The 12,194-nt window shown below is 42.0% G+C and overlaps 1 protein-coding gene across 2 annotated transcripts in view; it reads left to right on the top strand.

Annotated features, from left to right (window-relative positions):
* The window catches only part of plxdc1 (plexin domain containing 1), a 91,588-nt gene that overhangs the window by 46,412 nt on the left and 32,982 nt on the right, over positions 1–12,194 (top strand). For both annotated transcript variants that reach the window (XM_042305242.1, XM_042305243.1), the window contains exons 5-6: positions 1,145–1,267; positions 1,525–1,643. In XM_042305242.1, coding sequence (XP_042161176.1) covers positions 1,145–1,267; positions 1,525–1,643 — 242 coding nt within the window. The remainder of the gene's footprint in view (positions 1–1,144; positions 1,268–1,524; positions 1,644–12,194) is intronic.

Below are 12,194 nucleotides of genomic sequence, written 5' to 3'. Positions count from 1 at the left end.
TGAAGTACATTTTTTTGCCATGTTTTTTGCAGTTTTACTTTAGTGCCTTATTGCAAACAGGATGCTTGTTTTGGAATATTTTTATTCTATACAAGCTTCTGTCATTTAGATTAGTATTGGGGAGTGACAATGTTGTTAATTCATACTCAGTTTTCTCCTATTATAGTCATTAAACTCCTTGGCCTCATGGTGAAATTTCAGAGGGGTTTGGAAGGACGCCTGTATATTTGTAGTGACTGGGTTTATTGATACACCATTCAAAGTGTAATTAATAACTTCACCATGCTCAAAGGGATATTCAATGTTTACTTTGTTTTATCCATCTACCAATAGGTGCCCTTCTTTGCGAGGCATTGGAAAACCTCCCTGGTCTTTGTGGTTGAATCTGAGTTTGAAATTCACTGCTCGACTGAGGGACCTTACAGATAACTGTGTGTGTGGGGTACAGAGATGACTGAATCCATGCAACTTATTATGTGACTTGTTAGGAAATGTTTTACTCCTGAACGTATTTAGGCTTTCCATAAAGTGGTTGAATACTTATTGACTCAAGACATTTCAGCTTGTCATTTTTTATTAAGGTGTACATTTTCTAAAAACATAATTCCAGTTTGGCAGTATGGGGTATTGTGTGTAGGCCAGTGACACATCTCAATTGAATCTGTTTAAATTCAGGCTGTAACACAACATTTTGAAAAGTCAAGGGGTATGAATACTTACTGAAGGCACTATATTTAAAACACAGGTAAAATCATATTTGTGACTGCACTGAGCCTTTAAAGTCCCCAAAGTGTCCTTTCAAAACTCTCGTCTGAACAATCAAGTCCCAATGACGTTTCCGATTCCTCGCCTGCCCTTCAGAGTGAAGAATGGCTGGGGTTCTGTGGGACAAGGAAATGGCCGTATATCACTTCCCCGGGTCCTGTTGGTTTGTTTATCATCTCATTGGGGTGCCAGACATAACAATGTAAAATGATGTAAGACTTTTGTGGAGGCGTGCTTCTTCCAGTCTCTTGACGTTTGAACTTTTGGGTCCTGTTTTCCTGTTTTTATGTATCATCTTGTTGGGGTGCCAGACACAACAATGTAGAAAGTTAAGACTTTCTCCCAGTGCCTCTGATGTTTGAACTTTGATCTTTCGAAGGGTTCATCTTCACGGGGGAGATCACGCATCGTATGCTGACAGCCACACAGTACATCGCCCCCCTCATGGCCAACTTTGACCCCAGTTTTTCAAAAAACTCAACAGTGCGGTACATGGACAATGGTGAGTGTGTTGGTATGTGCATATGTCTATATTTGTGTGGGTGGGTGAGAGTGGGAGCGGCAGTGTATGTGTGGGGTTAAGAAAAGAAAAGGAAAAGTAGCACACTTTAGTTGCTCCGGTGTAATAATTTATTTTACCAACGTTTCAACAGCTAAATTGTCTTCATTAGGGTTTTAGCTGATTTTATTTTTGTGGGTGCCTTTAGGGAGCCCTTATGTGACCTTTAATGTTGACCTCTGACCCTTGCTCTGTGCTAGGTGAGGTGTTTGTGGTGCAATGGGACAAGGTGCGGCTTCAGGGGCGCGAGGCAGAGGGAACCTTCACCTTCCAGGCTGCTCTCCATAACAATGGAACAATCGCGTTCAACTACAGAGAGGTGAGTCTTCTAATACAATATACTATAATAGGTGTTTGTTTTTTTACTGTTAAACAGATGATCTACTTCATATATTTTGACAAATCCAATGATTTGCTCCGCCATTATAATAGTTGGGGTTTGGTTCAATTGCAGTGAATTAAAACATGGGAATCAAAATAATAATTTGTGAATCGCGAACAGTAAAAAAAACCTTCCCAGAAATGAGTTCCTTTAGCATCCCTTTGATATTTTATGTAGAAATTGTGACCACATGAACAATTCAAAAATATGACTTTTTCACATGAATAAAGACTTGCCAAAATTCAGCATTTTGACATGTCCCTCTGGGCACGCTGTGACTTCTTAAAATATTTTAACCCACCTAACCCCAACATTTCTCCAAGTTTTCACCATCATTGTAAAGCCATAGGGACCTGGTGGATGAGGCTCTAGCAAATTACATTTTGGGAAAGCCCGGCAGAGTTCAAGTTAAACCATTCACGGGCCAAGTGAATGGTTCAACTTGAACACTGGAAAGTAAATCTGCCCCCAGATTCAGTACTCCCGCTATATGAGTAGCTCTCAGTGACTGGAGATGCACACTGCTCCACATAATCAGTCTGTGTGCCAGTGTGTATAAGTGAGGGGATTGCAGTCCCCCTTGTCTGTTTATGTAAGCCACAACAGTTCTGACTAGAACATGACAACCTCCAGAAATGGAGCAATGTATTTCATGTTAGGGACACTGCAAGGAGTTCCAGGCAGTTTATGTGAGTAGAACTGTGATGGGGTCCCCACACTGTTCTGCCCTCGTGAGTTTCACCCCAACCCGAGAGAGATGCGTCTGTTGTGAGTACTTTTCTGGATAAAACAGTGCCCATCTGGGCACCCTGTGACAGAAACTTCCGGTGTCTCCAGGAGTGCAGTGCTACCATGCAGCTTATGGAGATGTCTGTGACGTATTGGGCTCAGACCTTGAGAAGAGACCCAGCGTTGAAAGCCTCTCCTAATGGGATGACTACTAAAGCAGTCTCAGACATGCTTTGAAAGAGACCAGGTTCCCTCTGTGAAACAGTGCTAGGCAATCTTGGAATGTTCTTATACGTTCCACTGAAAAGCGAGCTTTGAATGAGCGTGGAAATCAGAATGCTCTAGAAATGTCAGGTGTTCCAACAGTAGCTGACTGTGCACTAAGACCTCTTGTCTTGATTGCGCACACAGCAGCCAATCGTCTATGTACATCATCAGCCGAATGCCCCTTTCTCTGAGTGAGGCAATGGCTGCCTCGGTACACTTCGTAAAAACTTGAGGTGACCGTGAGAGGCCGAAAGGGAGAACGAGAAATTTGTAGATTACTGGGCCTTGAAAAGCGATTCTGAGAAATTTCCTGTGAGGATCGGGCGAATACCGCCCTCCTTTTTTGGAACCAGGAAATATCAATAGTAAAAACTGCAGTGGTTTTACTCGGGAGGAACAATTCTTATTGCCCTTTTCACTATTAGCAATGCGATATCCTCCTGGAGTACACGCGCTGATTCCCCCTGAGCCAGAGTGTATCATCTGCATCATCTCAACAGAGGGACGGAAAAGATTTTTAGGGTCTACTGGAGCATACAGGATCATGAGCTTCTCACTATCAGACACCGTGTATAGGTTGAGCCATTGAGCCCTCTCCTGGGATATCATGAGCACCATCACTCTTCCTGACACCTGGACAACGGCTTTAAGCAGATGAAGATTGAGGTCTGTGGCAACACAGGCCACGAGGTCGTTGCTGAAGTCCTCCGACAGCGGGGCAATGGCGTCGAGCTGGTCACCCCAGCTAGCGCTAGCAGTCTTACCACGATTCCCCGTGGGGATATCCATTTCCTCTGGTGAGTCACCGGGGGTGCCGGCCCCCATGTTAGGTTCCTGTTGACTCAGGCTAGCTTGGCGTGCTCTTCACAGGGGCTGGCTCTTCACAGTGAAGAGGGGCACCGTGTGGACAGGAGCCAGGGGAGGCTAAGACTTCCTGGGCATGTTGCAGCCTAAGGCAAGTGGAGCACACCGAGTGGGTGTCTTTGGCCGATATCTTGTTTCCACAGGAGCAGATTAGTACTGGGAGCTTCTCTTCATTTGGGGTGGGAGATGTCTTTGTCGCCATAGCTTGGATGCTACGTTTTTAGCTGTCTGAAAAAACTAGCGTGGTAGGCTAGTCCGTTAGCTAGTGATTAGTGGGTTATCTCCAACAGTGCCACTTGGTGTGATGGCCGGATACCGTTTCTGAAACAACAGTTTAGAAAAGATAGCTTGCTGTAGCTAGTATAATCTTTTCTCCTCAAAGTAAACCAGAAAAGCTAGTTACGACTAGTCACTGTTTGGATACAGCTAACTTGGCCGTGAACGAGTTAACCGTGTCACAGCTGTACCCGTTCCTCCCTCCAATAATTTTCCTCTAACTATGGTTAAGGAAAAGGAACCACTGCAGTCCCGAGAATAACACCCGGCAGTGAGTTGTAAGCTCACATCTGTGGACAGTTTAGCTAGTTCTGGAAAATGCAGTTGCATCGAGGTAAGCTTTCTGATAAAAAGCGGGAAGAGATGTTTGAATGACTCAGAGACAACCTTTTATAGGGTAGGAGGGACACCCTTCCCTGACGCACAAGTCTCGACATCCAGCCAATCATGACTGGCGTAGTGTAATAAACGCTTTTGAGGATTACACTCGGGGCATATCCCCAGGAGTGAAATACCGAAATGAATACTTGAAAGAACCCATCTTAATTAGGTCTGTAATCAATAGTCTAACTGTTAAATGTGCCTGGCTTTATATATTATCCATATACACGACCAGTCAAAAGTTTTAGAACACCTACTCATTCAAGGGTTTTTCTTTATTTTTACTATTTTCTACATTGTAGAATAGTAGTGAAGACATCCAAACTATGAAATAACACATATGAAATCATGTAGTAACCAAAAAAGTGTTAAACAAATCAAAATGTATTTTAGATTCTTCAAAGTCGCCACCCTCTCTTGGCATTCTCTCAGCCAGCTTCATCTGGAATGCTTTTCCAACCGTCTTAAAGGAGTTCCCACATATGCTGAGCACTTGTTGACTGCTTTTCCTTCACTCTGCGGTCCAACTCATCTTAATTGGGTTGAGGTCAGGTGATTGTGGAGACCATGTCATCTGATGCAGCACTCCATCACTCTACATCTTGGTCAAATAGCCCTAATACAGTTTGGAGGTGTGTTGGGTCATTGTCCTGTTGAAAAAAAAATGATAGTCCCACTAAGTGCAAATCAGCTGGTATAGCGTATCACTGCAGAATGCTGTGGTAGCCATGCTGGTTATGTGTGCCTTGATTTCTAAATAAATCACAGACAGTGTCACCAGCAAAGCACCCCCACACCCTCTTCCATGCCTCATCCATTCACCTACTCTGCATCTCACAAAGACAGCGGTTGGGACCAAAAATCTCAAATTTGGACTCATCAGACTTAAAAGACAGATTTCCACTGGGATAATGTCTATTGCTTGTGTTTCTTGGTCCAAGCAAGTCTCTACTTCTTATTGGTGTCCTTTAGTAGTGGTTTCTTTGCAGCAATACGACCATGAAGGCCTGATTAACATCGTCTCCTCTGAACAGTTGACGTTGAAATGTGTCTGTGACTTGAACTCTGTGAAGCATTTATTTGGGCTGCAATTTCTGAGGCTGGTTACTCTAATGAACGTATCCTCTGCAGCAGAGGTAAATCTGGGTCTTACTTTTCTGTGACAGTCCTCGGGAGAGACAGTTTCATCAAAGCACTTGGTTTTTGCGACTTGCACTTTCAAAGTTCTTGAAATTTTCTGCATTGACTGCCCTTCATGCCTTGAAGTAATGGACTGTCTTTCACTTTGCTTATTAGAGCTGTTCTTGCCATAATATGGATTTGGTACTTTACCAAATATCTTCTGTATACCACCCCTACCTTGTCACAACATAACTGATTGGCTCAAACGCATTAAGGAAAGAAATTCCTCAAATTAACTTTTAACAAGGCACCCCTGTTAATTGATATGCATTCCAGGTGACCTCATGAAGCTGGTTGAGAGAATGCCAAGAGTGTGCAAAGCTGTCATCAAGGCAAAGGGTGGCTACTTTGAAGAATCTCAAATATAAAATATATTTTGATTTGTTTTATACTTTTTTGGTTACTACAGTGGGGAGAACAAGTATTTGATACACTGGCGATTTTGCATGTTTTCCTGGCTATCAGCTAGCTATTAGCTACAGTGGGGCAAAAAGTATTTAGTCAGCCACCAATTGTGCAAGTTCTCCCACTTAAAAATATGAGAGGCCTGTAATTTTCATCATAGGTACACTTCAACTATGACAGACAAAATGAGAAAAAAAATCCAGAAAATCACATTGTAGGATTTTTAATGAATTTATTTTCAAATTATGGTGGAAAATAAGTATTTGGTCAATAACAAAAGTTTATCTCAATACTTTGTTATATACCCTTTGTTGGCAATGACAAGAGGTCAAATGTTTTCTGTAAGTCTTCACAAGGTTTTCACACACTGTTGCTGGTATTTTGGCCCATTCCTCCATGCAGATCTCCTCTAGAGCAGTGATGTTTTGGGGCTGTTGATGGGCAACATGGACTTTCAACTCCCTCCAAAGATGTTCTATGGGGTTGAGATCTGGAGACTGGCTAGGCCACTCCAGGACCTTGAAATGCTTCTTACTAAGTAACTCCTTCGTTGCCCGGAAGATGTGTTTGGGGTCATTGTCATCCTGAAAGACCCAGCCACGTTTCATCTTCAATGCCCTTGCTGATTGAAGGAGGTTTTCACTCAAAATCTCACGATACATGTCCCCATTCATTATTTCCTTTACACGGATCAGTCGTCCTGGTCTCTTTGCAGAAAAACAGCCCCAAAGCATGATTTTCCACCCCCATGCTTCACAGTAGGTATGGTGTTCTTTGGATGCAACTCAGCATTCTTTGTCCTCCAAACACGACGAGTTGAGTTTTTACCAAAAAGTTATATTTTGGTTTCATCTGACCATATGACATTCTCCCAATCTTCTTCTGGATCATCCAAATGCTTTCTAGCAAACTTCAGAAGGGCCTGGACATGTACTGGCTTAAGCAGGGGGACACGTCTGGCACTGCAGGATTTGAGTCCCTGGCGGCGTAGTGTGTTACTGATGGTAGGCTTTGTTACTTTGGTCCCAGCTCTCTGCAGGTCATTCACTAGGTCCCCCCGTGTGGTTCTGGGATTTTTGCTCATCGTTCTTGTGATCATTTTGACCCCACGTGGTGAGATCTTGCGTGGAGCCCCAGATCGAGGGAGATTATCAGTGGTCTTGTATGTCTTCCATTTCCTAATAATTGCTTCCACAGTTGATTTCTTCAAACCAAGCTGCTTACCTATTGCAGATTCAGTCTTCCCAGAATGGTGCAGGTCTACAATTTTGTTTCTGGTGTCCTTTGACAGCTCTTTGGTCTTGGCCATAGTGGAGTTTGGAGTGTGACTGTTTGAGGTTGTGGACAGGTGTCTTTTATACTGATAACAAGTTCAAACAGGTGCCATTAATAAAGGTAACGAGTGGAGGACAGAGGAGCCTCTTAAAGAAGAAGTTACAGGTCTGTGAGAGCCAAAATCTTGCTTGTTTGTAGGTGACCAGATACTTATTTTCCACCATAATTTGCAAATAAATTCATTAAAAATCCTACATTGTGATTTTCTGGATTTTCTTTTTTCATTTTGTCTGTCATAGTTGAAGTGTAACTACGATGAAAATTACAGGCCTCTCTCATCTTTTTAAGTGGGAGAACTTGCACAATTGGTGGCTGACAAAATACTTTTTTGCCCCACTGTACCTTGATCCAAAACAAAATATTTATTGAACATTTTCATTTACTGTTCCATATTTTATTTAACTAATATTTGTTGTCTTATTTATGCATTTGCTCTTGTCTTTTACAGAATACTATCCTAGTAGCAGACCGATATTTACAATGTACCATGAATACTAGGCTATAATATCAACATACCCTTATTTTACCTGATCCTCTTCTCCTTCAGCTGGTGGAGGTCTATATTTAATCTCTAGTAATTTGGGCCAACGATATGAATGAGTTTAAATCAATATGAACAAAAATATCAATGCAAAATGCAACGATTTCAACGTTTTTACTGAGTTCATATAAGGAAATAAGTCTATTGAAGTCTATTGATTTCACATGAATGGGCAGGAGTGCAGCCATGGGTGGGCCTTGGAGGGCATAGGCCCACCCACTTGGCAGCCAGGCCCAGTTAATCAGAATGATTTTTTCCCACACAATAGGGCTTTATTACCCCTCCCCCTTACACAATCCCTCAGGTGAAGAAGCCAGATGTGGAGGTCCTGGGCTCACGTGGTCTGCGGTTGTGAGGCCAGTTGGACGTGCTGCCAAATTCTAGAAAAACGATGTTGCAGGCAGCCTATGGTAGAGAAATTAACATTACATTCTCTGGCAACAGCTCTGGTGGACGTTCCTGCAGTAAGCATGCCAATTGGACGCTCCCTCAAAACTTTAGACATCTGTGGCATTGTGTTGTGTGACAAAACTGCACATTTTAAAGTGGCCTTTTATTTTCCCCAGCACAAGATGCACATATGTAGGGATTAGACTGTTTAATCAGCTTCTTGATATGCCACACCTGTCAGGTGGATGGATTATCTTGGCAAAGGAAAATGCTCACTAACAGGGATTAAAACAAATTTGTGCACAAAATTTGAGAAAATGGTATGGTACATTTATTTTTTTTCAGCTCATGAAACATGGGACCAACACTTTACATGTTACACTGAACAAAAATATAAATGCATTTTAATTAATGGTGTCAGAATGCTCTGCGGAATAAAGCAATTCAGAACTAACTTGTTGACATGTTCTGTATCTGATCAAAAACCAGATTAACTCATTGCAGAATGTATCCATAATCATGAATCATGAATAAGCATATTTATTTGACAAGAATACACCTAGTCACCCATTAATCATATCAAACACCTGCACTCCATCAATTACATTGTTAGAAATAAATCAAAATAGTAAACAATGCATACACATGCCTTTTATACATGACATAACATATAAACATCTGACTCTAAGTAAATATTACATTATTTATTCATTAATCAATGCCACAAACCTGTGACATCTTAGAGCACCAACCAATAGCACCAACTATTATTACTACCTGAGATGGCACAGACTCTTCTGCTCTTCTATTTTAAGAATTAGACCAGCACAAATAACACAAAATGTAAAACAGGCTGCGTGGTTATGGCGTTGAACTGAGCGGACTTGTTTTTATTGCTCCTACCAACTTCAGCAAACTTGTTTTAAATTATTTTAATCTCTTATTTTAAATCCTCATAACACGAACAACAATTTTCTTGGACAATTTCAAGTGTATGTACATCCATTTTGAATCGACTTAAACATAGTCCTCCTAAAACAAGAAGAACATATTTTATCGACAACTTGGTCAAGGCTAGGCCAGGAAAGCCAGCTCTACTAACCTAGTTGCAAGCTCAGCTAGCTGCTCACACCACGAGTCCGACATGGCAACCAATGATGTCGACGACCTAAACCAGAACCAGAACCAAGGGGTTTTGGAAGCAATGCCTGCCATGAGGGCAGACTTTTCCACCAAACTCAAAGGTGTCCTAACAGGGATTAGTGAGGTTAAACGTGACCTTCAAGCCCACTTCACACACTTGGACGAAGCAGAGCAACGCATTAGCATGGTGGAAGATACTGTCGTCACTGTCAAAACAACGAGCAAAAAGTTTGAAAACAGATGGCAGACCTTATTTCAAAACCAAGCTCGCTCGAGAACAACCACAGGAGGTCTAATTTGAGACTGGTTAAATCTACTCGAAAAAGTAGAAAATGGTGATGCAGTTGCATTTCTCGGGAGATAGCTTTGGGGCCGGATGCCTTTCCAGACCCCCTGCACATTGAGAGACCATAGGCTTCTGGCTCCTACTGGCACGAGAAACCACCCTCTACTCGAGTCCTTATCATTAAGTTTCTCAAGCCAGGGCCAAGGGCAAGATGATGTATGGGTACCAAGAAATCATGTTATTCCCTGACCTATCCGTGGACCTGCACCGAAAAAGAAAAGGTTACGAAGGGGTTCAACGCCAGCTCCGGTCCCTCAACATTGCCTATGGAATAGCCTTCCCAGCTAAACTACCTCTGACTTACAATGGACGGTCACACGTGTTTGAATCTCCCTCTCAAGCCAAGGTGTTCATCTGTGGCATACAACGTGAATTCTTCCTAGTAATGTTGCCACTTTGAAGTTTACCACCACTCTGGACTATGGAGAATTAAACCACCTTGGATTATGTGACTGTTGGCAAGCTAACTAACATTAGCTAATGTATTAGCTGCTACTGTAGTACTGTAGCTTGCATAACAGTTAAGTGAATAATAGGTGAGCTAGCCCACTCAAAATGTCCTTATATTATTTGTAGCCTGTATGTGCTCATCAGTTAGCTCAGTTTCTTCTGTATTTCAGGCTAGATAGCTGTCCATTGAACATTTGACGTCATGTTTATTTTTGTTATGTTGATAATTCTCTTCCATTGGATAACATAAAACACTGTAAAATGCCGGCGAGTATGTTTAGCTCCATGTCAACAGACTCAAAACGACTAAGGTTACCTTATTTAGCCAGTGTGCAAGCCTTAACACAGCGGGACCTTATGCATTCATCCTGCACGACCGAGAAGCATCGGGACTATTTTATATGAAGACTTAAGTTTCGATCATATCCTTGGAGTAAAATAATCGAGACTCACGTGCAAGCCGGACCTCATGTGCAAAGGGCCTTTGGTTAATGTAGCACATATTCAATGGTACCTATTTTTCTCACGTAACCTGTTCATTTCGGATCTTTAATAGTTTTTTGGGTTTATAAACTTATCATGGTATACCATGTTCACGCTAACCGAGACACACACTTGAGGCTCCTGAGTGGCACTGCATCTCAGTGCTTGAGGCATCACTACAGACGCCCTGGTTTGAATCCCGGCTGTACCACATCCGGCCGTGATTGGGAGTCCCATAGGGTGGCGCACAATTGGCCCAGCGTCTTCCGGGTTTGGCTGGGGTAGGCTGTCATTGTAAATAAGAATTTGTTCTTAACTTAACTTAACATTTTCGATAGGATTGAGGTCAGGGCTTTGTAATGGCCACTCCAATACCTTGACTTTGTTGTCCTTTTTGCCACAACTTTGGAAGTATGCTTGGGGTCATCCATTTGGAAGAGCCATTTGCGACCAAGCTTTAACTTCCTGACCGATGTCTTGAGATCTTGCTTCAATAAAAATCCACATAATTTTCCTCCTCATGTTGCCATCTGTTTTGTTAAGTAAACCAGTCCCTCCTGCAGCAAAGCACCCCCACAACATGATGCTGCCACCGCCGTGCTTGATGGTTGGGATTGTGTTCTTCTGCTTGCAAGCATCTCCCTTTTTCCTCCAATCATAATGATGGTCATTATGGCCAAACAGTTCTATTTTTGTTTCATCAGACCAGAGGACATTTCTCCAAAAACGTACAATCTTTGTCCCCATGTGCAGTTGCAAACTGGCTTTTTTTATGGCGGTTTTGGATCAGTGGCTTCTTCCTTGCTGAGCGGCCTTTCAGGTTATGTCGATATAGGACTCGTTTTACTATGGATAAAGATACTTTTGTACCTGTTTCCTCCAGCGTCTTCACAAGGTCCTTTGCTGTTGTTCTGGGATTGATTTGCACTTTTCGCACGAAAGTATGTTCATCTCTAGGAGACAGAACGTGTCTCCTTCATGAGCGTTATGACGGCTGCGTGGTCCCATGGTGTTTATACTTGCGTACTGTTGTTTGTACAGATGAACGTGGTACCTTCAGGCGTTTGGAAATTGTTCCCAAGGATGAACCAGACTTGTGGAGGTCTACAATTTTTAAATCTGAGGTCTTGGCTGATTTCTTTTGATTTTCCCATGATGTCAAGCAAAGAGGCACTGAGTTTGAAGGTAGGTCTTGAAATACATCCACAGGTACACCTCCAATTGACTCAAATGATATCAATTAGCCTATCAGAAGCTTCTAAAGCCATGACATCATTTTCTGGGATTAATTTTCCAAACTGTTTAAAGGCACAGTCAACTTAGTGTAGGTAAACTTCTGACCCACTGGAATTGTGATACAGTGAAATATTCTGTCTGTGAAAAATTACCTGTGTAATGCACAAAGTAGATGTCCTAACCGACTTGCCAAAACTATAGTTCGTTAACAAGACATTTGTGGAGTGGTTGAAAAACTAGTTTTAATGACTCCAACCTAACTGTATGTAAACTTCTGACTTCAACTGTATATGTTTGTTTGTTCAAACAGACCTTTACTTATTTTCCTCACTACAAAATATGAATGTTGTCCTTGTGGTTACTAAACATAGTTTAGATATGCCTTTATGCTATAGCTTATTCTATGTCTGCATATTTAGTTAAATTACTTCAAAATACTGATACTTACTTCGTGGAATGT

The sequence above is a fragment of the Oncorhynchus tshawytscha genome, linkage group LG24 (genome assembly GCF_018296145.1).
Source record: "Oncorhynchus tshawytscha isolate Ot180627B linkage group LG24, Otsh_v2.0, whole genome shotgun sequence".
NCBI classification, from domain to species: Eukaryota; Metazoa; Chordata; class Actinopteri; order Salmoniformes; family Salmonidae; genus Oncorhynchus; species Oncorhynchus tshawytscha.
This window is presented reverse-complemented; position numbering and strand designations above follow the sequence as displayed.